The following is a 27,325-nucleotide window of genomic DNA, read 5'->3' on the forward strand; positions in this document are numbered from 1 at the left end:
AACTGACACTGGGGGCTCCCTGTGGCACCGTGCAAGGGTTTGCCGGAAGGGGGCTGAAGGCCTATTCAATCACGGTCGTGCAGCAAACACAGGCTCCAGAAGTCAAGCTTCTGTTTCCTGGCCACCATCTTGCTTTGCCTCCTTCAAGGCCTGCCCCTCTCTGGGCCCGTTTCTCTTTCTGGAGGACAGAAAGAAGGTCCGTGAGGAGTAAGAGTTGAGCTTCCACGGAGGGAAACTTTCTCGCACCTGAAGCCTCCAGGCCTGTTGGGATCTGCTGGCCTGAAGGGGATTTCCTGGGGCGGGCCCTGTTCCTAGCGTTGCTGACGGTGCCCTTGGATGGGTGCCCAGAATTGGGGGGCAGTGCTCAGAGCGGCGTTCCAGTGGGAAAAAGAGGCGGGCACACTCCCAGTACACACACTGCTGGCCCTGCCTCCGGGTCCTGGGGTCTCCCCACCTTTATCCCTGAGGTGAGGAAATAGGGCATCTCGCTTGTTGAAGGAAGCAACACTGCCCCTTGGCCCAGGATCCTGATGTCTTTGCTGTGTGACCCCAGGCAAGTCCCTGCCCATTTCTGGGCCTTGGTCCCGGTTTGTACAGTGAGGAAGGCAGAGATTTCCAAGTTCTTTTGGAACTCTGACACTTGAGATCTGGTTGGGGGCTGGGGGTCCTGGGAAAGGGGGTAGGATGGGGCTGGATTCCAGAGACTCGCCTCCCCCTATAGAATAGGAGGTATGGAGGCACAGGGTAGATGGTGCAGGGGAAAAGGTGCCCCAAGGCTTCAGGTGGCTCCAAGAGGGGGCCAGGCAAGCCCTAAGGCTTGGAAACATGTTTATTCTGAAGTGTCTGGTGTCACTAGGGCTGTTTCTTTGGGGTTTGAAATGCCCCAGAAGTCAGCACTCTGCATGTGTGTTTGTTGAGTAGAACATGGGCTGTATTTATTCATCCTTTCGCCTGAGCCCTTAAAAATATAGACGGCTAATGTCTTCAGTATGTATGAAATATCCCATATGCTCGGAAACAAAAGGGGCTCTGTTATTAAAGTTTCATTTCCACACGCCCCCTCCCCTCCCTCCCGCCCGCCCCCTGACACCCTGCCCTCCTCCCATCCCTTTCAGCCTGCTAGAGACAGCAGAGAGAGGAGGCAGGCGGGCAGGCGGTGGGCAGCGAGCTGCCGTGGACAGAGGTTGGGCACAGCCGGCTTCCTCTCCAGTGTGTGCAAAGTCCAGCTCCAGGTGAGGGGGTGATAGTGGGCAAGGGCCCGTCGAGTTTTCCTGAGGAGAAAGGGCCCTGGGATGTCCAGTGGGGAGTGGGAGCTGAGATGGCCCTTCTCGTGGGCTCTTATGGAGCTGGGGCCCTGGCAGGGTCCCACTGTCTGGGACGGAAATGCCCGCTCTGCAGCTAACTGAAACCACATGTGCCTCCCATGCAGCGGGACAAGGACGCTGCCTGGCCTGAGGCTTGGGACTAGGAGAGAAAAGATGTAGGCTGGTCTGCAGTGTGCTCCAGGGTAGGTGAAGGGCTAGGCAGGAAGGCGTGTGTGCGTGTGTGTGTACGTGCATGTGTGTGTGCGTGTGCGTGTGCATGTGTGTAAGTGCGTGTGCGCGTTGTGTGCGCATGGGTGTATATGTACGTGTATTGGGGCTATCAGAGTGCTAGAGATGTAAGGTTGTGTGTGTGTGTGTGTGTGTGTGTGTGTGTGATGTGCATGCATGAATGGGTGTGTGCCCATCTCCAAGCTGAGGTGTGTCGACTCACAGGGCTCACACAGCCTCCCTCCTGGCCCAGTGGGCTCTGGACTTTACCAGGCTCCATCCTGCCCACTGCTGTCTTTTATGCATTTCCTGCAGCTACATTTCATCTTCTCTTACTTGTGGAACTTCTTCTCATTTGCCAGATGAAATAGCAGAAGACAGGGAGGGAAATAGCAGCCCCCTTTCCCATCTGTTTCCTGTTCTTCATAGTGTTCCCTCACCTTTGGGAACTTGACATTGTCACCATAGCCCTGGAAGGTAAGGACACTAAGCTTGAGTCAGGGGGCAGCTTGTCCCTGGCCACTGGGAGGATTGGGGGAAGGGCTGCGTACACTCAGGCAGGCAGCATTGGTTGGCAGGGGTGAGGACTTAGGCTCCAGGAAAGACAGGTCCTTCCTTCTCCATTCTTTGGCCAGTGGGATCATTTCTGAGGGCCAGGTAACCCGAGTCCAAGGCCATTTCTTCCTGAAGAATGAGCCTTGCAGGGAACTAGCTTTCTATTCAGGTGGTGGCCCTGCCAGGCCTTGCTGCACAGGGCCCCGCCCATCACCTGGCTTCGTCTTCTTGCCTACATTGACATGGTTGGGTCAGGGCGGTGCTTCCAAAGCCCAGCATGCCTACCACTGGCAGCTCATGTCACAGTGCCCTGTGCACTGCCGGTTTTCATCTTATCAAGAAGTGTGTGTTTGTCTTACTTATACTGTGAAGAATAAACAAGCAGCATCTCAAAACTGTGAGGAGATTTACTCTTCTACAATGAATGGAAACTAGGACTCGGTAGAAAATCCTTTGAGTCCTGTCCTTTTGGGCAGTGCCTCCTTTTACGCTCATAGCACTGAAATTGCTCTCAGGAGTGTTGTTTCTTGGGCTGGGTATGTAACTCAGTTAATAGAGTGCTTGCCCACGTGTATAAAACCCTGGGTTTGAGTCTCATTACCGTAGAAACCAGGATTGGTGGTGTGTGCCTGTAATCCCAGTGGCTGGGACGTGGAGGTCATCCTCCAATATATATCATTTGAGGCCAGTATGGGATACATGAGACCCTGTCTTACACATACAAAAAGAATCTAATTCTAGCTGTTGAGAGCCAGATGTGATCTGCTGTGGAGACCATCCTTTGGTTCTGCAAATTAGCAGTACTAATTTCCGTGAGTTTAGAGGAGAAAGCCCAGTTGCTACCTTGTGTGCATGCATGCGTGTGTGTGTGTGTGTGTTTTTGTGTGTGTGATGGGTGCTGTTTGAGAAAGCAAGGGCCAGCATGGGTAGAGGGGAAAGATCAGTTTATTCTTAATGTGGATTTGGTGTCCAAGGTCAAAGGCAGGGTCTTGGGAAAAAGAATGTCCCCTGAGTGGCATTTCAAGTGCTTCCTCTGGTCACAGCCTCCTTTGAATTGCTGAGAGGGCCGGGTGGAGGCTGTCCTAAGGCCACTGTGGCTCACGCCTTTCCTGCCATTCACTACTAGCTCCCAGCTACTTGGCTGTGATTTAGATGCTGGGCCAGGACTTACCCCAGGTAGGGAGTGCTGGGGGGACTTGCAGGGGTTGGGGGGGGGCTTAGCAGCATCTTAGTTACTTCTTCAGGCTGAGTTGGTCTAAGATGGCACCCGTGAGGACATGCCCCTCTTGCATGAGTTCACTGTGGTTGCTGTTGTAGCTTGGTTGTAGCTTGTTGTAGCTCATACACAGAGCTTCACTGGGCGCTTTCTTATCATCAGCTCTTGGGAAAGACTTATTCTGCTGTTGTGGTACAGCATCTTCTCTGACCATTCTTTCTTGTCTCAGCCCATACCAAGCAGAGGGCACCGGTCTTTGGCACACAGTGGCAGAGAGCGTCCTTGGTTAGGGAGGAATTCATGACCTTTTCTTGCGAACGCAGCAGGTGGAGGAAGGAGCTGAAGGCTGGGTTCCTCATACATTTACCACTAATATGTTGCGTGACCACGAACTTGCCCCTTATATCCGCTTTCTCCTCTCTAACCCAAGGAATCCTTGTCTTTGGTTGGACTGAGCACTCCTGGAATGTTCTTGTTCCTCTAGAAGGATGCTTCCCCTGCAGAATGTGGATGGCTCCCTCAGGCAGGTTGGCCGACTGGAGCCATCCGTCTTCTGATTGTCCAGGTTTCTTTGGTGCTGGTGGTAGCTTTGTCAAACTCTGAGGAAGCAACTGGCTAGGTGCAGGGGCATAGTTTCTGCCTGTAGAACTCAGCACATCTGACAGGCCTGCGGTGGCCTTGTGAGGCCTGCTGAGTCCTCACAGGCACTCCACAGCCAAGGCCATGCAGACCTGCCCTGGGCCACGCCTGAGAGTCATGGGGTTCAGCTTGACCGAGGCTCTGCTCAGCGGGCAGGATGTGAGCTGCAAGACCAGCTTTTCCCCAAAGAAATGTCCTCATTTAGAGAACAGACCTGCTTCTGTTACGGCGATCAGTGACAGAGGCGTAGGATTAGCGCTCCACTGAGCTCCCTCGTCACAGCCATGCCTGGGCTCGCCACCTCCTCCGGTTTCCTTGAATCCTTTTTCTGGGATTGTTAGAAGCAGAGTGGAAGTAGTCAAAGCAGTTTATCTGTCGTGTTGCACCCGAGCTGTTAGTGACAATGTCCACTACAGGCAAGGGGAAACTGAGGGCTACAACTGGGCTAAGAAACAAAGGATCAAGCCAGGCTCTGTAGCTCCCGCTGGGGTCGCTAGATCCTTGTGAGCATCCGGGCTCTACTTTCCTGATCTGTAAGATGGGTCACCAGAAACTGACACAGTAACCAGGACAGACTGATACGTACACACTCAGTAGACATGAAGGCCATAATAGTTCCATAACTCTGCTGACCGAAGGGAGGGGTGTCACCATCCTGTGACAGAGAAGACAAGACAAGGGGCCCTGAGGTCTAGGACCAGCAGACCCCAGACTGGGCTCTAATCCTGACCTGTGTCTCTGTGACTTATAGCAGGCCATTGAACTCTGCTGGGTCTTATTCCCTCATATGAAGCAGATGCAGGAGCAGTGCCCCCTTCATGGTGTCTACTGGACTCCATCAGCTCAAGTTCCTGGCACACAGTAAGTACTCAGATGATGGAGGCCTGGCTTGTATCTCAGATGAAGCCCCTCCCACAGTCCTTTCCTGCTGCTTCAGGTCACGGTCCACATAGTCAGTTGGCTCACTAGCCAGCAGCTTCAGGTGCCTTGCCTCAGGGCTCATCTTAGACTTTGCCATGAACAATGCCAGACTAGGTCTTGGAAGGGCTCACTCCAGGATCATAGGATGGGTGCGGCCAGCGGTGGGGCAAAGACAGTGGGGTGGCTTCATACCTGAAGAATATTAAGTAGGACACACTTGGGGGAACGGAGACCTTGAGAGGGAAAGGACAGGAAAAAAGAAAGAACGGGGGGTGGGGGGGGGGGAACCTAGACCAAACGGCCCTTGAGCTCCCCTTAAAAACAGAAAAGGGTTAAGAGAACCAGAACACAGAGGAATACATATTCAGGAGGAAGCCTGGAGTGCTAAGATGGGGTTGTTTAGTCTGGCTGAGCAGCCTCCTGGATCACTCCCGGGGTCTGCAGGCTGCCCCTACCATGTGCACGAGCAAATGAACATACTGAGGTTTAAACATCAGTGGGCATGCACCTCACACACAGAAACAAGCCTACAGCCACATATCAGCATACAGACACACAGAGGCATATGGACACACACACACACACACACACACACACACACAGCAGTGAAGTTCCAAGCCGGAGGGAGGTGCTGGGCTCAACCTGCTGCCTCTCTTCAGCCTCACTCTGCAATGTTATTAACTCTTGCCATGTATGGAGCCAGGCTCTAAACCCTTGTATGACCTCACTCAGTCCTCACAGTACCCTGTGAGACAGGCACTGTCCTTAGCCCTGATTTGCATATGGAGAAATCCAGTCCCAGAGAGGCGAGCAGATTGCTGGAGGTTGTAGTTGGTTTAGTAGCTTTTCCGAAGCAGACCACCAGAGTGCAGAACTTTAGCTGGTGTGTCTGAGTCACTAAGGTCCTACCATGACCCGGACATGGGGGCTCATCTCTGCACCTCCACCACGGTCAGGTCCAGGGCAGCAGCGATAGGAGTTGGCCCCTTTTCAGGCCTAGGCAAGGAGAGCCATGCTCATGTCAGACTGGAAGAAGCAGGCTGGGTCTCTGTGTGTGTCTAGCTCAGGCTTTGATGAAGAGCAGAAGCAGTGACAGGGTGGACCTGCACCTGCCTGATCCTTGAGCATCTTCCATCACCCCCTTTTCCTTGGCTCACCCCATTCCTCTCTCCCCCACCCACCCAGCTACTACCTCAGCAAGCACGTTCCAAGCTTTGGGCTGCTAGTTGTATTTCCCTTCTATTATTCTGCGTCAGCTAGCATGTATGATGGCAGAGGAAGTCATTATCATCTTTTAACAGGCTTAAGTCTTGGCTCTACCCTGCTCCCAAGAGTTCATACATGTGTGGTGTGTGTGTGTGTGTGTGTGTGTGTGTAAAACTAAAACATTTATAATCTGTCTATTGGGCTTAGAATGACAACTGCGCAGGTATGGGACGTAGAACACGGGGTACAGACAGATGTACAGTGAGGTCTTTGTGGACAGTGGTCAAGCGGCTGTTGAAAGGAAACATCACCACACTGATCTAATGTTTCTCTTTGTTGATGTAGGTAGGATGTCTAGAATGGTGAGGTGTAGATTTTGCATGGGTCTGGGTCTGGTTTTCCACTTCTAAGAAATGATGGGACGGGCTCCCAGCAGGGAGGGTGGGCAGGATGAGAAAGAGGCCGTGTGTTCTTGTAGGTCTCAATGAAGGTTAGCTGCATAGGAGAGGTGAGCATGCCCAGAGAACAGAGATCAGTGGTGGCAGCGGCAATGGTTTGAGGTACCAGAAGAGAGGCCTCAGTCTGTAGGAAAGGGGTTCTGAAGCGCAAGAATGTTCTGGCAGCTGGGCGGTGGTGGCACATGCCTTTAATCCCAGCACTCGGGAGGCAGAGGCAGGTGGATCTCTGTGAGTTTGAGGCCAGCCTGGTCTACAAGAGCTAGGTCCAGGACAGGCTCCAAAGCTACAGATAAACCCTGTCTCTTAAAACAAAACAAAACAAACAAACAACAACAACAACAACAACAAAAAACCCTCTAGTTTTGGAGGAAACACATCCTGACACCTTGGAGGTACCAGCTGTTGCTGGGTGACTAGTGAAATGGATTTGGAAATCATAGAGATGGGCTGGAAAGATGGCTCAGAGGTTAAGAGCACTCACTGGCTGCTCTTCCAGATGACCCGGGTTCAATTCCCAGCACTCATATGGCTCACAATCATCTGTAATTTCAGTCCCGGTGGTCGGATGTCCTCTTCTGATCTCTATGGGTACCATGCATGAATTGTGGTTCACAGAAATACATGCGGGCTAAACACCCATACACATAAAAAGAAGTCAGTACAATTTAAAAATATATAAGGACTCCAGAAATCACAGAGGTTAGCCCCCTCGGGGTCAACATTTGACCACTCAAATTAGTGTCCCCGTGACACTGCTGTTTTTGTTCTAGGCGCTAAAGATGTGGGGCCCTCAGGGGAGAAATGGACATGTCCTACCTGCTCTGAGTACTGCATGTTGGTGCAGCCTCATCTTCAACCCTCTTCACTCCTTCCAGGACATGGTTTCTTAATTGGAGAGACACGTACTTACCAGAGTTGAGGGAACTATTGGCGAGCACCTGGAGCAACCTTCTCATTTGGTGGAGGGGTAAACTGAGGCAAACGAGGACAAGTTGTTTGAAGCCAATGGGTAGCCTACAATAATACCAGCCTGAATGCACCTCAGCTCTTCTGAAATCAGTGGACTCAGAGGAGGTGGTGGGTTATAGTTCTAGCTCAAACGTGTCTCCAGCCCTAGGCTCCTATGTCCCCAGCCTGCCAGGCCAGTGAGGGACTAAAAACATTCCTATCAGAGAAGGCTTTCTGGAGGAGCCTGCATGCCCTTCACCACAACTCAAGGCACTTCTGGCTTCAGATATGTTCGTGTGCACTTACTTACTTAGGCCCTATAGATGGCATCCATTTTTTTTGTTTTGTTTTGTTTTTGATTTTTCGAGACAGGGTTTCTCCGTAGCTTTTTGGTTCCTGTCCTGGAACTAGCTCTTGTACACCAGGCTGGCCTCGAACTCCCAGAGATCCGCCTGCCTCTGCCTCCTGAGTGCTGGGATTAAAGGCGTGCGCCACCACCGCCCGGCTGGCATCCGTTTTTGTAGGTCAAGGGATTTGATGGCCACTATAAAAGGAAGGAATGGAAGTCTCCTCCTGACTTGCCCCCAACAGAGCATTTTCTGTTTCCTGAAATTACTTGGCACTTTTTTTTTTTATTGTTTCCCTCTTTGCCCTCCTGACCTTGCTCTCAAACCCAGGAGAGTCCTTGCTTGACTCCTAGTCCTTAGAGCAAGCTTGATACACGGTGTGTGTTCAGGAGCTGCTTGTCAGAGCTGGGGATGGTGGCTGTCTTAGTTAGGGTTTCTATTACTGATAAGAGACTCCATGGCCACAGCAACTCTTATAAAGGAAAACATTTAATTGGGGGCTGGCTTACAGTTTCAGAGATTTAGTCCATTATTCTCATGGCGGGCAGCATGGCAGTGTGCAGACAGACATGGTGCTTGAGAGGTTGCTGAGAGTTCTGTACCCAGATCTGAAGGCAGCAGGAAGAGAGAGTGAAGAAAGTCACACTGGGCCTGGCTTGAGCATCTGAAACCTCAAAGTCCACCCCCAGTGACACACTTCCTCCAACAAGGCCACACCTCCTAATAGTGCCACACCCTATGAACCTATGGGGGCCATAGGTTCACTCAAATCACCATAGTGACATGTTCCTGCAGTCCCAGTACACTGGACACAGAGGCAGGAAGATCATTATAAGGCAGCCTGGTCTACAAAGTCAGTTCTTGACCAGCCAGGGCTGTATAAAGACTTCCAAAACAAAATGAGGGAAGGGGCGGGAGGGGGGACTAGGTGGTGGCTCATGCTTGTAATCATAGCATTTAAGAGTCTGAGGCAGCTAGATTAATGTTAGGTTAGCCTGGGCTACATAGTGATTTGAAGGCTAGCCATGGCAATTGGCTATGCAATGAGCCCTTGTGAGAGAGAGAAAGAGAGAGAGAGAGAGAGAGAGAGAGAGAGAGAGAGAACAATTTCAGTGAGAAAAGCTGACATGGCTCAGGGAGAGGACTACTAACCAAAACCCTTCCTGCCCAGGCCCTCCCTGTATCTGCCCCTCCTGTGTCACCTCATTTCAGCCCCACCACAGTGCCCACAAGGCCCTGTATTTGGCCCCATTTTACAGGTTGTCAAATTGAGGCTGAGAGGCTCAGCAGCTTTTCCTGTCCCGTGTCATCTCCCACCCTGTATGACGCTCAAGCTCCTGCCTCACTCTCTTGACTCCTGCTGTCTTCACTGTGTGCTCCCGCAGTGTCCAGGGCCCGTGTACGTCCAGCTGGGCTGACTGAAAACTGGGGAAGGGAAAGGATGCATGCACGCTGTCAGACCTTTTCCCAAGGACTCCCTCATCTGCCGTTCTTTATACCCCGTCTGGAGAGGCCTGCTAAGGAGCTTCCCAGACCCCTTGGCTCCCTACCACTGGGGGGAGTCGGCTTATTTACTGAGGCATATGATATCCAAAAAGCCACTTAGTCCAGAGCTCAACTTTCCCAGCTTGGCTACTCTTCGCTGGGAAATTTCTCTGTACAGGACTTGCTCCAACCCCCACCATGGCTTTGAGAAGCACATACTATTCCCTCACTCCCACCCCAGACAGAGTTTTTCTCTGCAGCTCAGACTATCCTGGAACTCACTCGGTAGCCCAGGCTGACCTTGAACTCCCAGAGATCCACCTGCCTCTGCCTCCTAAGTTCTGGGATTAAAGGTGTACACCCCACCTGGCTAAGTGTGTGCTATTCTTATCTCAGGCTGTCGTGTTTCTCTTATAGACAGGGTCTCCGTAGCACAAGCTTGTGTGGAATCCACTAGGTTGTCCAAGCAGGCCTCCAACGCTCAGTCCTCCTGCCCCTGCCTTTTAAGCGCTGAGATTCCAAGTACACACTATCAGGAAATTGGCTAATATTATCGTAGCTGGCAGATGAGGAAGTTGAGGGACAGATCCATAATTTGTCCAGTTTCTGAGCTGGCAAAATGGTGACACGCAGACTCTAGTCTCAAGTTCGGAATTGTGGTGGGGGAGGCCATGCCTTTCCAGACTCGGCTAGGGTTGATCAGAGAAGCACATGGCTAATTTTAAAATGTCTACCTGCGGTCATACCGAAAGGGGAGGGAGAAAACCAACACCAAACTTCACTGGTGGACGAAAGAGGCCAGTGCAATTAATTCTAATATCTTACTTACAAACCAGGTGGAGTTATTTTTTCTGAGACAAGTCTCAATTCTTTTTCCATTTCTTCTTTCCTTTCTTTGTTTTTTCTTTTGGTATCATCTTGGGAATGGTCTGTATTATTTGCCCAGGGTTGTGTCACTTGGAGGGCCACATTACAGCTACTCAGAAGCATATGTGGCTAGTGGTAGCCAACTTGGTTAGCACAACCTCACAAGGACTTACTGTGGGTCACAGGAAGAAACCCATAAACGTTAGACTTCAGAATGATCAGTTTTACCATTAGCTGTTATTTGTCCAGGAAAAGGCCGGGATGGGGCTTCAGGCCTGTGGCATAAACTGCACCCTGATGTCTTTATTTCCAGTCTCCTGAGCCTGATGCGTGATGTCTCCCAGGGGGAGCCTCCTTTGTGAACCTTTGGCCCTTAGGTTAGGCAGTGGCAGCTTGGAGAGGAGGAGGGGTTGGCTGAGAACCCTCCATCTCCCTGACTGGCCAGCTGGGTACCACATGAGGCGAGGCTTCCCGAGGGTTGATGAGCCTGGGGCCCATCTGCTCACGATGTTGTAAGTGGCTGGGCTGCAAACGAGAAGGCAAAGGAAATTCTGCCTCCCAGGTCCTGTGTCCTTTCAGCTGCGAGGGTTGTAGGCCAACAAATAAAACCCATTATCCTTCACACACACTTTTCATGAAACCCCATGAATTATTAAGTGCAACAGGGATAGGGGTCCGCACTGCTCCCTGTCCGCTATTGTCTGGGAACAGCGAAATGAGCGCCCGCGAAGGGTAGTCTTCCCGAACTCTCCGCACATAGGAATGACTGGGAAAGATAAAAACTTTCAGATGCTCCATTTCTACTCATTGGTGCGTATGTCATCCATCAGGGCTTCAGCCGGGGGTCTGGAATGTGTGAAGCGTTCTCAGGTGGTTCTAATGTATGGGCTAGCTTGGGAAGCAGGTATTTCCTCTTGGAGGCCTGTGCTCAAGGCATATGCCCAGGCAGCTCTCGCGGCGGTCATGGCGCAGGTGCGGTTTCAGGGAAAGCAGAGACTCACCACGACTGAGGAACTGTGGTGTAGCGGGATTCGCTGGCTGTGACTTTAACCAGTTCTGGGGAGGCCAGTGCTGAACAGGGGGCTCTGTATGGGGAAAGACCTTGGTTTGTGGCATCTTCTCATTTCCATGGTATGTATCACTGCTCCTGCCGCAGTTCATTTCAAGCTATCGATTCTTCTCTGGAGGGGTGCAGAGGGGGCAAGAGATATGCACGTATCTGGCTGGGGAGATGGGTTGGTGGGTAAGAGTGCTTGCTACATAAACATGAAGGTGTGTGGCTGTGCTAGTGACCCCAGTGCTGTGGGCACGGGGACAAGAGGATCACTGGGGTTTGTTGGCCATCAGCCAAGTGCCAGGTTTAATGAGAGACCCTGTCTCAAGGGAAGAAAATGGAGAGTGGTCAGGAGGACACCTGATGTCCTCCTCTGGCCTCTACTAGGGCACCCTCCCCATACTCCACATGCGCATGCTCACAGACACACTCAGATAAAACAAAAGAGAGGTGTGCATTTGGCTATCAAGTATATATGCCTGGATACCCCCATGCTGACAAAAACTCTGGGTGAAGAGGGGAGCCCGCGAGTGGGAGGGAAATGGATAGAAACGCTCTGGATTTTCAGATTCTTTTACAACCTGAAATCATAACACATCATTTTTGTTCAGGCTGGACTCGTCTTATTGAGTCCCTGTAGACAGAGGCTGCTCGTTCATTCTGGCCTCCCAGACCCGAAATAATCACCCAGAAACCCAGAGAATGTATTAATTAAAACACTACTTGGCCAATCACTTAGGCATATTGCTAGCTAGCTTTTTTTTTTTTTTTCTTTTCGAAACAGGGTTTCTCTGTGGCTTTGAAGCCTGTCCTGGAACTAGCTCTTGTAGACCATACTGGCCTCGAACTCACAGAGATCCATCTGCCTCTGCTCCCGAGTGCTGGGATTAAAGGTGGGTGCCACCACTGCCTGACTAGCTAGCTCTTAAATTAACCCATTTCTATTATTTTGAATTTTACCATGAGGATCGTGGCCTACCAGTAAGGTTCTGGCTGGTGGTTCACATCTTTCTCCTTTGCCAGCTACATGGCGTCTCCTTGAATCCATCTTCTTTCTCCCAGCATTCAGTTTAGTTTTCCCACCTAGCTCTATTCTGCCCTGTAATAGGCCCAAGCAGCTTTATTCATTAACCAATAAAAGTAACACACAGAGAAGGACTTCTCACATCAAGTCCCCAAAGCAGAGCGAGCATGGTCAGATAGAACAGCTTTAGGGCCAAGTGCCTGGAGCTCTGGCCTACTCTGGGCCCTCCATGACCAAACAAACTTGAGGAAGTTCCTTCCCTTCTCAGTCCTCATCTTTTCTTGTAGCCAGGAGGGGACTTGTGGCTTCCCAGGCTGGTCTGATCTGGCCAGCACTAACCCTATATTTATAGCCCTGACTTCAGTCTCTCCAGTTTCGTCAGAACTGGTTCCTTGGCCCATGAACTTGTCAACCCAGCATGGCAGAAATAGGTGTGACGTGCAGGGGGCTTAACTGATTTGGTGCAGCCTGGATTTGCAAGTCCATTTAGAACAGACTTGACATCCAGGGCCTTGAGTGCCTGGTGCCACAGGCAATCCAGAGCTGGAAACAGGCTTTGAGGCTCAAGCGTAGGGGTCACCGAGGACCAGAATGGAGGGCTGTGGTTAAGCCAGGACCAGAATAAAGACCTATTGTGCTGTATGGTACATTCCTCCCCTCTGGGAGTCCTCAGAGGACCCTGGGGACTTCTTCATGTCCCAGGGACCTATCAAGTCTCAGCGTGGTCATCCCCCTTCTCTTGGACCATGGACTTGGGCTTTCTTCATTTAACTGGGAAGAAAGATTAGCAGGTACCGGGATGAGTACTCAGTGCTGGCTCTGGTTCTTATTACACACTCAGGCATCCTCTCACAAACCAATAATTACAGTGGCCAGAGCTGCACCTTAGAGAGCTCGTTCACGGGTTACCTGATTTAATCCATCCAAGGACTATCCAGAATTGCTGCCATTATTGCCAGGCTCATTGCGCGGCATCTGTTTTTCCAGGAAGAGGAGGAGGAGGCATCCTATCAATTTCATAACCTTGAGACACTGTGTTCTCAAATGAAATAATATATGAAACCAAAGGTTTAGGTACAGGTTGCAAAAATCACGGTAGTCATAGTCATTGGGGGGGATGAATAGGTTCTAAAACTGTGAGTAGCTGAGTCATTCGAACAATAGCACCTCCCAGGGCTTCTGCCTTTTAGTGTTGATTTTTATGCTTTTTTAAAATAATTGCATATGAAAATCTAACACCATTGTGAACTTGAAATACACATGCCACCCAAAACCCAGAATAGCATCTGTGGAGGTTTCTCTCTGGTTGCTCTATCTCGACTTCTACACAGCACGCCCTGGCTCTCTTTCCTGCTTAACTATGTGTCCATCCCGTTTTGCACCATCTGATTGGCTCGTTTATTTATTTATTTATTATCTCTCCACCCCAACCAACAACATGTGAGCTCCACGTGGGTAGGGTTTCTCTCCCTCTTGTTCACCGTGTGCCACCAGAGCTTAAAATAGCAGGCGTTCGTGAATGCGTGTTGAGTGAAAGAACAGAGAAATGAATGAGCCTCTGCTCTGCCAAGAGGGCGTGGGGGTGGGGGGGGATTCAGGGGGGCAACGAGACACATCCGGGGTCATTTGCAATCTTGAGGCTTGGCTAGCACTCACCTCCCTGAGGACCCTCGGTTCTCACTGCCCTCTCATGCCTGGGATTTCCTGATGCTTCTGGGCTCTCCTAGCCTTGAGCCATGCCCGCTCAGCCCAGGCTCCTTCTCCCAGAGGGACAGGTAGGGTTGGAAGGAAAGGAATATCAAGGAAGAGGGAAAGGCCCTAGCAGGTTGGGTCTCTTGACACTGCTGATGGGCAGAGATGGAGGAGGCCAGAAGCCTTGACTTTTCTTCAGGGCCTAGGAGGAGGGCTTGGAAATGGGCAGTCATCTTCCAATGCCACAAAGACAATGGGACAGGAAAAGTTCAAGGAAGGGGTCCATGCGGTGTCACCCCACTGCTTCTGCTCCACCAACCACACTACCTAATACCTTTTTTTCAGCAGGAGAAATTGAGGCCCAGGGAAAGGAAAGTAATTTCTCCAAGAATGCAGAGCAATGTCAAGTGCCCCAGTCTGGAGGTTGCCAATGCATGGGATTCTTGCTTTATGTCCCTTCCTTGGTACCCATCCTTGCCCCAGGAGAGAGAGAGAGAGGTAGACAGGGCATTTTCTTAGCTCAGGTGTTTGGGGATAGCATGGGCCCTCTGCTTAGTGGTAGGAAGACCATAGCTCTAAACAGGCCAGACAATGCCCTTTTATCCAATCTGAATCTGAGGGTACTGCCAGAGAGAAGTGGGGTGGGCAGATTCTGAGTACCCCCTTTCCCAGGGATACCCTGTTTTTAGCATCAGCTACACCTATAGTTAATTCTTGGTTACCCCACATTCGTATGTTAAGGGACAGCGAGTGTGCTAGGTGATGTAGCAGGCACTGGAGGAAATCTCCCATCCTGTTGTCCTTTTCCCTCACCCATGAGTTCATTCAGGAGCTATTTACACTGCTAGGGAAGTGCAGCCTTGTGGATGAGCTGTGATGTCTCGAGTGAGACTCTGGGGATCAGAACCTGATTGAGTCACTTGCTGGCTGTGTGAACTTGGCACATCATGGAGGCTCAACTTCCTTATCTATGGAATGGGGTTAATAATAGCACCCCCTTCTCCTGAAGAGGGTCAGATGAGGGAGGTGTTTGGAAGAGAACCTGACATAGACACTACACAGTTGTCATCTCTATCACCCGTATTGGTTTTATGTACCTGGCACTGGGCCACGAGCTGGGAAACTGCTCCAAAACATTTCCGTTCCAGGGACCCCTGTGTGCCAGCCCTGGTCCAGTTTCTGGCCTTCCGCTCCAACCTTCCCGCCCTTGACCCTGTTCCACAGAACTGGCCAGGAGTGGTCCTACAGGGTTGTATCTACAGAAAGGTCCTGGCAACTAAAGCCTATTGTAATCTGGCCCTCTCTCTTCCAGCCTCCCCTGCCTATACCCTTCCCAATATGCTCAGCCTTGGCCTATCCAAACCCACATGGGTTTCCAGATCTCTCTCTCCAGTGGTTTTGCCTTGCCTTCATGGGGCCTTGATGGATCATCTCCCTTAGGAAGCCAAGAAAAATGGATCATATTCTACTCAGTATAGAGGTGGGAATAGACTGTAGGGGAGGATGGGGTCAGGTAGCGAGAAGGACCTTTTGGAGGATTAGGGTCTTATTTTCCTAGGCTACTAATTCCTTCTCAGCCTAATTTTGTCCTCTGCCTACAGGATCAGACCCTGTGGTCCAGGTATGCCTAGAATCTCAGCACTTGGGTAGGGATAAGGGAGAGGTAGGAGGCTATGAGTTGGAGTCTAACCAGGGCTACATAGTGAGACTCTGCCAAAAAGGAAAATAAGGGGTTGGGTCTGGCTGGAGAGATGGCTCAGTGGTTGAGATCGTTTGTTACCTTTGCAGAGGATCCGGGTTCAGTTCTCAGCACCCACATGATGGGTCACAGCCATCCATAACTCCTGTTGTGAGGACCTGACACCTTCTTCTGTCTTCTGTGCGCACCAGGCATGCACGTGGTGCACATATATACATCAGTAAAACACTCATACAGATAAAATAAGAAAAAATTAAAAAGATTTGTAAAAAAGAAAAAAGGGGCCAAAGATGTGGCTCAGTTGGTAGAGTGCTTGCTTACCATGTACAAGGCCTTTGGCGAAACCCTTAGCACCATATAACCTGGGCTTGGTGGCACACAGCTAGGAGGTAGAGACGGGAGAATCATGAGATCAAGGTTATCCTTGTCTGCATAACCAGCTTGAGGCCTGTGTGGGCTAGAGACTCTGTCAAAAGAAAGGGAGAAGAGAGAAGTGGGGATATAATTAGAAAAAGGCGGAAAGAGAAGCTTGGATCCTGTGATGACTCTGGGAGAACGACAAGGGCCCCATGTCTGGATGGACACTGTTGTTACCTCCTGCAGCCCTCGCTCCCTCAGCTCCTTCATAACCACATGGTAGCCTGTGAATGGCAGTCACTGGCCCTGAATGTCTGGGCTGCAAGCATGCACAGGGCCTGGAAAGCAAGAAGTTTGTGGCTGAAAGCAGTGAGCTTACACTCCGCCTGCAGATCCCTACAACCACCCTGGGAGGCACGGGGTGCTAGTTCAGGCTGGGCATTGCAGCGTGTGAGTGCGTGCCTGCTTGCGTGTGTGTGTGTGTGAGAGACAGATAGAAAGAGAGAGAGAGAGAGACAGACAGACACAGACACACAGAGAGAGACAGAGACAGAGAGACAGGATTTGAATCGAGACCTGACCCCCAGCCAGCACCCTTCCTTCCTCCACTATGCAGAGAACAGCACAAAGGACCACACACACACACACACACACACACACACACACACACACACACCCTGGGTCACAGATGCTGAACTCTACTTTCAGAAGCTGGCAGCAGGTGCTGGGACTACAGGGCATCTGATGCCCAACTGGACTGTGGTGCTGAGTCTGGAGTATCCAGGTGCCTGGGTTCAATTAGTACCTGCTCCTAACCTGGGCTCCAAGCTCCCTCTGGGGGGAAAGGGGTGTACTCTGTAGGTCTCTGCCAGAGCTCAGAGCTGGTAGCAAGATAGGGGCAGTGCGTGCATAAAGATGCAATCAAGCTCGGGAGGGACCCTTTCCATCTCTGCTAAGCAGGACTGGCCTTCTCCTGCCCACACGGATGGGCTGTCACATGGGCTCAGCATCTCCAGGGACTGTGTAGTCCCTGGAGCCATAGTTCGTAGCTGCTGAAAATGGTAGCTCAGAGAACTGACCCTGGCAATGCTGGTCCCCACTCTTTTACCCTTCTTGCCCAAAACTCTACATATGTATCAAGCTTCAGGGTCTTCATCCCCAGACCATACTCCCCCCACCCCTGCCACCTTCCTGAAGAATTATGGGTAAAGATCTCAGACCAGCACCTGGCAGACACGTAAGAGGCAATGCCCTCTATTGTGATTATGAGTAGTTCCTGTGACTCTGGCGCATCCGTGGGTACTTCAGAGCCGCCAGGCCTGCTTGGACCCCTGCTGAGTCCCCTGCCTGGGTTGGAAACCCTGCCTCCTTGGGAGGGAGCTCTGAATTGCAGTGCTCCTGCCAACCCCTCCCTCCTGGCTTGGCAGCCTGAAGACAAAGCTGGCCAAAAATATTTGTGTGGGTGGCGGAAAGTTAACTTTTCCGCCTCTCTCTTCTTTCCTGGAAACCGTGGCCACTGTCAACTACAGCAAAACAGAAGCAGGGAAGATGGAGCAGGCGAGGCCCCCACAGGGAGTCAGAGAGCTCTGCCCCCGCCCTTCACCCACTCCCGCTGCCTCCTGCCATCTGGTTCTGTGACAGGGTAGGGGTGGGTGGCTCTGAGTACTGAAACTCATGGATCTGTGATGCCAGAGTCCCGTGGTCCTTCTAGCGCTGGCTGCCTGATTTGCACTGTGCCCTTGGGGAAAACTGCCTCCAGAAGGTGGGAGGCGTCTGGTCAGGCTCACACAGAATCTAAGGTCCTCTTCCTGAGAGTCAAAGGCCTTTGACTTCAGTGGCAGGAGTCTGGCATCTGTTGGTAAGCAAGCAAGGTCTTGGGGAGGAGTGAAGATCTGAGGCCACCTTCACCAGGTTTGAGGTCCAGCCCCAGGATCAAGGTGTCAAAGCAAGGTGTGATTCCTAACTGGGTCACTTCATTTAGTGGATTCTCTCTTTCCCTCCCTCTAGGATGAGCTATGAAGCATCTATCTGGTGCTTGCCTAAGTGAACACCCAGGAGGGAGTGGATGCCCAGTCCTGGGGGCTCCCTTCTTCCCAGGCCCCGCTGACAGGTGCTTGGTTCTCTCTATGATCAGGACTCATGTTTGCCTTCCCCTGCTTGGCTCCGACCTACCAGAGGGTCTGGTAATACACTTATTCCCCAGACTGCCTACCAGTCTCTCCTGGCACAGCTCCAGTCAGAGGCCAGCAGCTCAACCCAGACTACTACAGACGAGATGACTGGCCTCCGCCCGGACTGGAGGCCTCAGGGCCATGGGTGGTAGGGCTCGGCCCCATTGTCATCAAGCCAGTAGCCTTCCATAAATCCTCACCAGCCAGGCATAGTCAGTACATGAGTATATGCACGCACGAGTCCTCTAGCTATCTCCTAATAGAGAGTTCACACGGCTAAGCCGTGGTAGACGGCGTCTTTCTACAACATCCACTCACTACAAGGGTGCCCGCAAGTGTAACTGGCAATGTGCCCTGCCTCAAGGGCTGTCCGCTCAACTGAAAATGGCTTCTTCATATCAGACTCTGTATCTCCTCAAATGATTTCCAAACTGTTATCCCCACCATGGGACTCTCTCCTGCTTTCTGGGACCCCACCTGGACCTGCCCACTGCACATCTTCCCTGGGAATCTAAGCATCAAACACCTCCCTGTTCCACCAAACACCTGCACCTTCCAGTTTGTTTTCATCCCCCACGAGCACAGTCACGTGTCCTCAGAGCCAGGGACCTGCGTGGCACCCCATATTCTTCCCCCTTTTCTACGCCCACTGTCCATCTGCCAAGCTCTTCCGCCCGAGTATCCACCATTCATCCCCTCCTCCTCCGCCCTTAGAGAAAGCTTCCGCCCTCTGCTAATTATCATTTGTAACACTTATAAAAAATTCTACTATTATCACTATTTTTCATTATTATTCACAGTGCTACCTAACATAGCGGTTCTCAACCTGTACCTCTGGGGTCGAAGGACCATTTCACAGGGGTTGTCTAAGATCATCAGAAAGCACAAATATTTATTTATATTATGATTCATAACAGTAGCAAAATTACAGTTATGAAGCAGCAATGAGGCAATTTTATGATTGGGGGTCACCACAACATGAAGAACTATATTAAAGGGCCCCAGCCTTAGGAGGATTGAGAATCACTGCTCTCACAAATATCAAAACTTCATGAGCTAGAACACCATACCTCCATCTACACTATGTGTCTCTTAACGATACCTGAAGTAGAACAGGGGCCTGCCTGATAAATGTTTGTGGGTTGAAAGAGCAACCCACATAAGTTAAGTGATGGCTCAGAAAGTGGGCTCAGTGCTCTGCATTCATTTTTTCATAGAACCCTTGGCACGATTAAATTAGAGTTGATCCCTCATCCAAAGTGCTTGGGACCAGAAGTGTTTCAAATTTTAGACTCTTTTAGGTTTTTGGAAAATTTGCATATGCATAATGAGATAGCTTTGGGGATGAGAAGCCAAGTCTAAAATTAAGTTTACTTTCTGTTTCATACATATCATATACCCAGCCTGAAGGCCATTTTACAAGAGGCTTTTTTCTGTTAACTGTACCTTATGTTTTCTGTGACTTAGTCCCCAAGTCCAGGATGGGATTGGGACTGGTGGCTACATGATGGTGCTCAGAAAGTTTTGGGTTTGGGGTCTTCAAATTCTGGGGTGTTCAAGCTAGATTACAATGTCCATCTTACAAGTGGGGAGTGGGAGACTCCGAGACCAACACATATGTGGTAGAGTTGGATCCTCGCTCAAAGTCTGGGCACACATAAGCAAGCCATTGTGTTGGTTCTTTTTTGTTTGTTTGTTTGTTTTTGTTTGTTTTGAGACAGGTTTTCTCTTTCTCTTTAGCTTTAGAGCCTGTCCCAGAACTAACTCTTGTAGACCAGACTAGCCTCAAACTCACAGAGATCTGCTTGCCTCTGCCTCCCAAGTGCTGGGATTAAAGGCATGTGCTACCACCGCCTGGCAAATTTTCTTTTGTGTGTGTTGACTCTTATAATCAGCTGTGTACCCTACTTGTGTCCCCCACCCCACTGTCCCTGTCATTCTTGTGGTGTGTGTACCTTTGGTGGGATGTGAAAGAATTCTTTTTACATGGTGCTCACAAGTGCTTTAAAATAATGAGATATTTATTTAATGTGCACAGGGAAGAAAATGAGTTGGCACTGTATGCTTGTGGTTTTCCTGCAATTATTGCTCAAGATAATTCTAAAGTAATAGAAATTATGTTATTTAAAGTGGATTGAAGAGAAACATTAAGTAAATAAATGTCAGGTAGCCTAAGGATAGGGCGTGAATGGCACACTACAAGGTCGGACATCCGGGAACACTTTCCTGTGGAGGAGTGGGAATTGTACCCCAGATCCCACCCAGCTCTCCAGGTACCAGGAGTAGACAGGTCTCAGGGATTCCATTCAGAACACTCAGTAGCTCTCTGATGTGTGGTATCGTCTCTTCCTATACAGATAGATCGCTCTGAAGGGCCCTACATAGCAGAGCTCAGGAGGGTAGGAAGTGTTGGAGGACTCCATCTTCCCCCAGCCCAGACAGGACTTGTCTCGTCCCTCATCTGGACCTCACTCCAGCCCTGTGCAGCAGCAGCAGAAAGTGACTCTGCAGAGAACCCAAGGAGGCCTCGAGAGGAGTGAGGAGCAGTACTCACACGGCCACCTACCCTGCTCCAGGGAGCTGCTGCTTTGTACTACCAAAGAGAGGGCCATAATGCTGGGCCCTCACTTCCCACCCCCAACCCTTGGACCCAGTGAGGGGAGGCCTGCCCCTTGCACCTTCCAGATCCCGGATGGGAGCTACAGGTGCCTGGCTCTGGAAGCTGAGGAGAGCAGCAGTGAAGATGGCCAGCAGGGAGAGGTGAGGCTTGCGGACCTGGAAGAAGATGTGGCTAGCAGACACAGAGCCAGCCATGGCACGCCACAGCTATCCAGAGCCTCAAACGTAATCCAGCCATCCAGCTGTTCCAGGGAGGCACGAGGTGGGTTCCAGCATGGTGACAGGACCAGCCATGACTGGGACGTGGTACAGGCCCGGAAAGTGATGACAGTCGGTGACAGCACCAGCCCTGGGTCCAGGGTGGCCCAGAAACCAGGTAAGCTTATATCCCTTCTCCCTAGGGTCATAGAGAACCCCACAGGCTCTTAATCAGGGACTTTTAAAGCATGTTTTCCTAGGCTGTTTGACAATGATCACAAGTCTTCCAGCTGTCCGGATCTCCAGCTGTGGGAGGGGGCACCTGGGCAGTTCCAGCTCTTTGTCAAGGAGAAGGCATCAATAGAAAGTCTGTCTTTCACTTGGTTGACAAAAATCTCACTCGCCCCTCTCACCTGCCCTTTAACCATCGTAGCAAGTGGCTGTGAAGTCCCAAGCAACTGGCCCTTGGGGAAAGACCCTTCATTAAACCTCCGAGCTCAGTGGCAGCTCTAGACAAACACCCTGACAGAGAGGCCATTGCCTCCCAGGTGCTGGCAGGGTAGAGACTGAAGCCTTCCATGTAAGATGACCTCAGTGGGGAAACTGAGCCTCAAGAGTAGGAGAGTGTGCCTCCGGGTCCCTCAGCATATTGCTGGCTGAGCTAGGCAAAGGGTCCTTTCTCAGACCTCAGTTCTCCATCTGTCAGAGATGAATGACAAAGGCAGAAGCCTTGTCACCTGGATTGTAACAAGCGTCAGTGACAGCTTGTGGAGGGAGGAGGATCATCTTCTCCCGGGCGGGGAGGGAGGCAGTGAGAGCTGGAGTGTGCAGAGGAGACAGGATAGGCAAGGGAATCTGCTTCGAATCGCCTCCACTGCTGGCCAGTGCCAATGGAAACGCCGTAGTGGGTTCACACTGCGGGTGGGGTTGGCCGTGAGCTGAGCCACCATCTGCCCAGGCAGGAGAGCTGCTGCCAGCAGGTCCCTAGGGTGCAGAGTGTGTGTGGGACAGTCCTGGGAGGGCTTGTGCGTCAAGAGAGTGAAGGAGCACTTCATTTCTCTGCAGGCGTTGCTGACGTCAGAGCTGGCACTTCACCAGCCTTCTCACCCACTCTGCTCTCGGCAATAATTCTCTCCAGGCTCTGATCATCTCATTTGGTCACAGTCTCTGCCCAGGCATGGGTTATACAGTGAGCTGGGCAGGAGCAGTGAGGGGCCAGCAGAGCCTCTAAACAGGGAGGAGGACCTCAGAGTCACCCTGAGTATGAATGAACCTGAGGACCATTGTCACTTGTTCCCTCCCCTTTCCTGGGCCACAGCTGGATCAGGAGGCAGGGGTGATGGTGACAGGTACCATCAGCCCGGTGCTCAGTAGTCAAGCCCTAGCAAGTCCCTTTGGTGAGCTCATTATTTTTTTTCCATCTGTGAAAATAGAATAAAAACAGGAGCTGTTGAAAGGGTGCCATGATTTTAGCTGTAGCTATGTTTTGGAAAATTTACAATGCTCTGGGTAGGTGTGTAAAGTGAAATGGAAGCGATCATTACTGGCTGAACAGCATAACTGCCGTTGGGCGAGCGCTGTGCAGAGGCTGCTGTGCTAACAGCTTCTGTGTATGGCTTCCTGCAGTCTCGCAGCAGAGCCCATTACGTGGATGAAAGATGGCGGCTCAGCTGTGTAAGTGACTTGCCCAGGATGTGACGAGCATGCTCAGCCATGGTTGTATGGCTAAGGGCCTTGGGCTATCAGCTATGATTCTGTTCTGAAATCGTGCTTTCTGCAGATGCCCTGGAATGGTACGGGTGGGATGGAGAGGAGAGAAGATCACTTTTAATGACCTTGTTGGCATCTCGCAGGCTATGGGTCATTTGGTGGGATCTCACTCTCTGTCTTACTGTAGCTTTCCAAAGAAGGGCAGGTGAGACAATGGAGACTCAGAGATCCAAGATGCACAGCCATTGTCAGCCCTGAGACTTGGTGCATCCTTTTCAGGAACAGCCCAATTCATTTGTCTCTTTATGGTCCATCCAGTTGTTCTGAGCATTCCAGGGACAAAGGGGGCAGGAGTGGCCTCAGGAGGAGAGAAAGGAGGGAGAGGTAAGACTTCTCAAAGGAAGCTGGGTCTTGCTAAGAAGTGGAAATCTGGGTGGTCTTGGATCAAGTCTCAGTGGTCTTCCTACTCCCTGGGGATGGGGAGTGGCAGGTCCCTTCCCTCTGCCTGGAGAGTCTGAGGGAAGAAGCCTGGGAAGCTGCCAGGTTATTAGCAGCTTAGGGCTTCCTCTCCAAGCTTCCTCTCATTACAGAGTGGATCATAAGCATCTTCAGACAATCACACCCATCCTTCCGCTATTAAACCTGACTTTCTGGAGTGCTGCCTGGCAGACTGAAGTCCAAGCCATTCATCTTCTGCCTGGGGCACCTTGCAGACCTTTATTTGGGATCAGTGGTACCAGCTGACCTGGGCAGAGCAAGGCCTTTGGCAAACAAGAAGGGGCTGCAGCCTCCCGTTCAGGTTCTGTGTCACCAGTGGCCGAGAGATGTCTGATATAGGGAAGCGACCAGGCTTCTGCCAAGTACTAGGTGGTCCACGAAAGAGCTCTCCTCTGTAGCCATCTCTCCATACGGTCTCAGTCGACTGTACCTGACAGGGGATCAAGTCTGCTGTGTCGATGGCTACAGTAGGAGAGAAAACAAAAACGACAAGTGTACAAAGTCACCCAGTAAATTGGTAGCAAAATCAAAGGGTGCAACCCCAGGCTTCTCTTTTCAGATGCTAGGCTCCGTGTTAAATGTTTTATATAGATTACTTCACTGCACCCCCGAATAGCCTTACGGAATTCAGATCTGCCACTGCTGTCTCCTCCTCTTCTTCTTCTTCCTCCTCCTCCTCTCCCTCTTCTTTCCTTTTATTTTGAAGCAGTCTTGCTAAGTAACCTTGCTGTCCTGAAATTTGCCAAGGAACTTGTGCTGACCTTGAACTGCTGCCTCTCCCCTGTCGGGACGGGACGACAAAGTGTGTCTTCCACACCCAGTTCTGTTCTTTTCTTATCTTTGTTTTACAGGTGAGGAAACTAGGCTCACAGAATTTAAGAGAATTGCCACATTGCAGTCCGACGGCCTGTAGGTGGAGAAGTTGAGATTTGAACCCTGTGAGGTCTTGGACCCATGCTTCTAAATCCTCTTTCTGCTGCTTTGTTTCCATGGAGACAAGGAAGCAGGCTGTGTTCTTCCACCCACCTGGGGCTGGAAAACGGTTGTTCAGGCTCTGAGAGTGGGTGGGCAACCCAGCCAAGACGCATTCCTCTTCTTCAGATGTAACAGGGAGACCCGGGAGCCACTGCCGACCCAGCTTCTCCTTTGCAAGTGGTCGTTTGCTGGGGAGGGCGACCTAGAGGATTCTGGGTCTTTGCCACTCTAATAGATACTACCTGGAGCCTCAGATGGGGAGGAGAATGGGGGTAAGGGTCTAGAAGGCAAAGTGAGTCTGCCCTGGCCACACCCATCTTGATCAAGCAGAGAAACATCTATTTTATTAGGCAGAGAGCTGACAGAGTCAGGTCAAGGTCAAGGAGCCGTGGTCAAAGCCCCTGTCCCTTAGGCTTCTGGGAAAGAGCAGATGACACAGGAGGCTGGGAAGGGAACCCCACACCCTGGTGACTTTAATAAGAAGAGGACATTGAAGAGTACTGCATACAGGTTCACTTAGTAGTATCTTGTCCCCCACCCAACACAACAGCTTCCTGTGCTGTTCGATCAAACTTACATACCACATACATCCATAAACACACGTGTACACCACAGTGTATACATACCACATTCTTGACAAACATTCGCCCTATGTATGTCCTTTTGAGTTTATACATGCGTGAATGCCATCAAACCCTGCACATATATGTGCAATGGGCAGACACTGGCATGCCCCCCCCCAACAACCCCTCATCCCTCATATCACACGGTACATGTGGACAAGTGTCTCAGGTTTGTTTGTATGACTCCCATCCCGCTGCAGGTCATGCAGACACAGATCTGTGTTGTCACACAAGAACAGTTTCCTGTAGACAAGGGTTAAACCATATCCCTTTCTCAGTCACAGCCTGTCCTCCAGGCACGGCCACTCTTGCACATCCACCATCAAACACCCACATGCAGGCAGAATCACTTTCTCTTCTCCTTTCTTTTTCCCATCTCTTTCTCTTTCGCAGCCACCCACACAGTAATCCTAGCCTCTCTCTCTTCCTCTCACCCACACACTCTGTTTCCTGGATTTCCACAGGCTGGGGTGTAGTCACCTCCCCAGTGCCTGCACTAGAAGAAAGCAATCTCTTGCCTGGTGCCCTCGCTAGGGTAGTATCTTGTCCCCCACCCAACACAACAGGCAAAAGTGACCACAAATCTGGGAATGCCCTGGAGCCCACAAAGCCAGACAGAGGGATGGAAGGGGCCAGAATGGATTTATCTCCTCAGTCACCCAACCTCCTGCACTCAGATCATACCCACTGGGGACACGGTCAATCTTAGACCTGAACATCTTTGGGTCTGTGTTTTAGAGGACCTTGGTTGGGATGGGTGTACATCAGTATATTTCTAAGTTCCTTTATCAGAAACCTAAACACTGTTCTTGGGGACAAGTGACACTGGAACCACTCTGGCTGCAAGAGTGTTCAACCAGTGTGGGCTTCCTTCAGACTTGCTGGGGATACAGAGGTGCTTGTTAACCAAGCCCACCAGCGGCTCCCCACGGGATCTGCACTGGAATGTGAGTCTCTGGACTTTCAACAGCTGTGTGTGTGCTGTTCCCAATGAAGCAGAGCGACAATTGCCATGGCCTCTGCTGAGCTCAGCCTAAACCGTGTTCTGCAAAAGTTAGGGAATCAAAGCCACACGGCATCTCTGCCCTTATTGCTGATAGCTAATTAAGTCGGGGGAGAACAAGGGGCTGGCGACAACCCGCCTCAGGAACAACCCTACTGAGGAAGAGAGTTACTCTAGTTTCTGGGTTGAGACAAGTCGGGTGGGGGTGTCATGGTTATCACTTGAGGGGACAGAATCTCAAAGACAGATTTTAAAGGAGGGTAGTAGGGGGAGGGAAAGAGAAAGTGGCAAAGAGATGGCGGCGCATGGAAAAACCGAGTGAGAAAAAAATGTAAGGGCAGAACGGCAGACCTAGAGATGCCAGTAAGATGAGGAAACAGAGCGGCAGGGGAAGCGGAAAGTGAGATGAATAGTGAGGTAGCGAGGAAAGAGCCGGAGCTCCTGGAGATGAGGTCGGCCACAGGGGATGGGGGTGTTGCACCCCGGGGGCTGGGCGGGGCTCGGGAGGGGCGGCGCTAGGGCCCAGGGGAGCGCACAGCAGGATAGCGGCGCCCGCCCAGCGCCCGCGGCTCCCGCTCCGGTCCCCTTCAGCCTCCAGCGGCCAGGACCTCGCTTCTGGCGCTGAGAGGGCGCCACCGCTGGGCGGGGTGCAGGGATCTCGGGGCGGGGCTCACGCTTGGACGTAGCCAGGTGAGCCAAGGCGGCGGCGCCCGGGAGCTCAGGGACCGTGTACTGCTGCTGGAGGTGAGTGGGGGGGCTTGGGGTTGGCGAGGCGCCCAGTGAGCCTCGCCCTTTGCCACCTGCGCAGCTACTCGTTCCTCCCCGGAGGAGGTGGCACATCTGGTCTCCAGTCCCTGCACTCAGGGGGAGCTTTGCCAAGTTGCTTCTACAGAGCCTCAGTTTCCCCATCTGTGCAGTGCAGGCTGGAGAGATCTCAGGGCTCTCCAGCAGCTCAGAAACCAGAGGACGCCCTGTCCCGGGGCGCTATCTTCTCCGGCTGTGTGAGTTTCAGCTGTGTGTCCCTTTCCGCAAGCCTGTCGATGTGGGGGGCATGCAGCCCCCAGGCTCAGCCATAGGCACCAGCCCTAGCTCTGAGACCCTGGCCGCTCTGGGAAATTCGGTTGCAAGACCCAGGGGCCTGTGGGTGAACCGACGTGGGCGCCTGCGGGGGCAGCAGAACCAACTGTGCCGGCGGACACCTCCATTTCCCGCGGGCCAGAGGGAGCTGCAGTAGTGCGGGTGCGCAGGGTAGCCACACCGCTACACAGCTGGGACCTCCAGGGCCCAATCCCACCAGGGGAAATCAAGACCTTTATAAAGTGCCCCTAGGGACTCCTGAGCCATCCTCACCGCACTGATTTACTACTCCCCCTTTCGCTTAATTATCGGAAAGGGCCGGCTCTTTTCTGACACTGCGCTGTGGAAAGAGGGGAGGGGGAAGCTCCCGCCTAGGGCCTTGGAAAGACCTCTGAGGAGGAATCTAGGGGAAAAGTCTCCACGTTCTCCCTCAACCCCAAGTTCTGGTCCT

General features: G+C 51.6%; 1 protein-coding gene and 1 long non-coding RNA gene across 3 annotated transcripts in view; both read left to right on the forward strand.

Moving 5' to 3' along the window:
* LOC121440590 overlaps nt 1-20,539 on the forward strand; it is a 31,619-nt gene extending 11,080 nt beyond the window's left edge. The window contains exons 2-3 of the long non-coding RNA XR_005973368.1: nt 4,694-4,803; nt 20,529-20,539. This is a non-coding gene — a long non-coding RNA (uncharacterized LOC121440590). The remainder of the gene's footprint in view (nt 1-4,693; nt 4,804-20,528) is intronic.
* A 498-nt stretch (nt 20,540-21,037) lies between these two features.
* LOC121440663 (synaptopodin-like) overlaps nt 21,038-27,325 on the forward strand; it is a 31,429-nt gene continuing 25,141 nt past the window's right edge. Inside the window, exon 1 of one of the 2 annotated variants that reach the window (XM_041641457.1) lies at nt 21,038-21,166. In XM_041641457.1, coding sequence (XP_041497391.1) covers nt 21,115-21,166 — 52 coding nt within the window. In that variant the 5' untranslated portion in view covers nt 21,038-21,114. Of the gene's footprint in view, nt 21,167-26,249; nt 26,542-27,325 lie in introns of those variants that run through there. The other variant, XR_005973375.1, reaches the window with a different exon arrangement.

This window comes from Microtus oregoni, unplaced genomic scaffold (assembly GCF_018167655.1).
Source record: "Microtus oregoni isolate MIOR12 unplaced genomic scaffold, Mior012 000069F_ref0000032, whole genome shotgun sequence".
Taxonomy (NCBI): Eukaryota; Metazoa; Chordata; class Mammalia; order Rodentia; family Cricetidae; genus Microtus; species Microtus oregoni.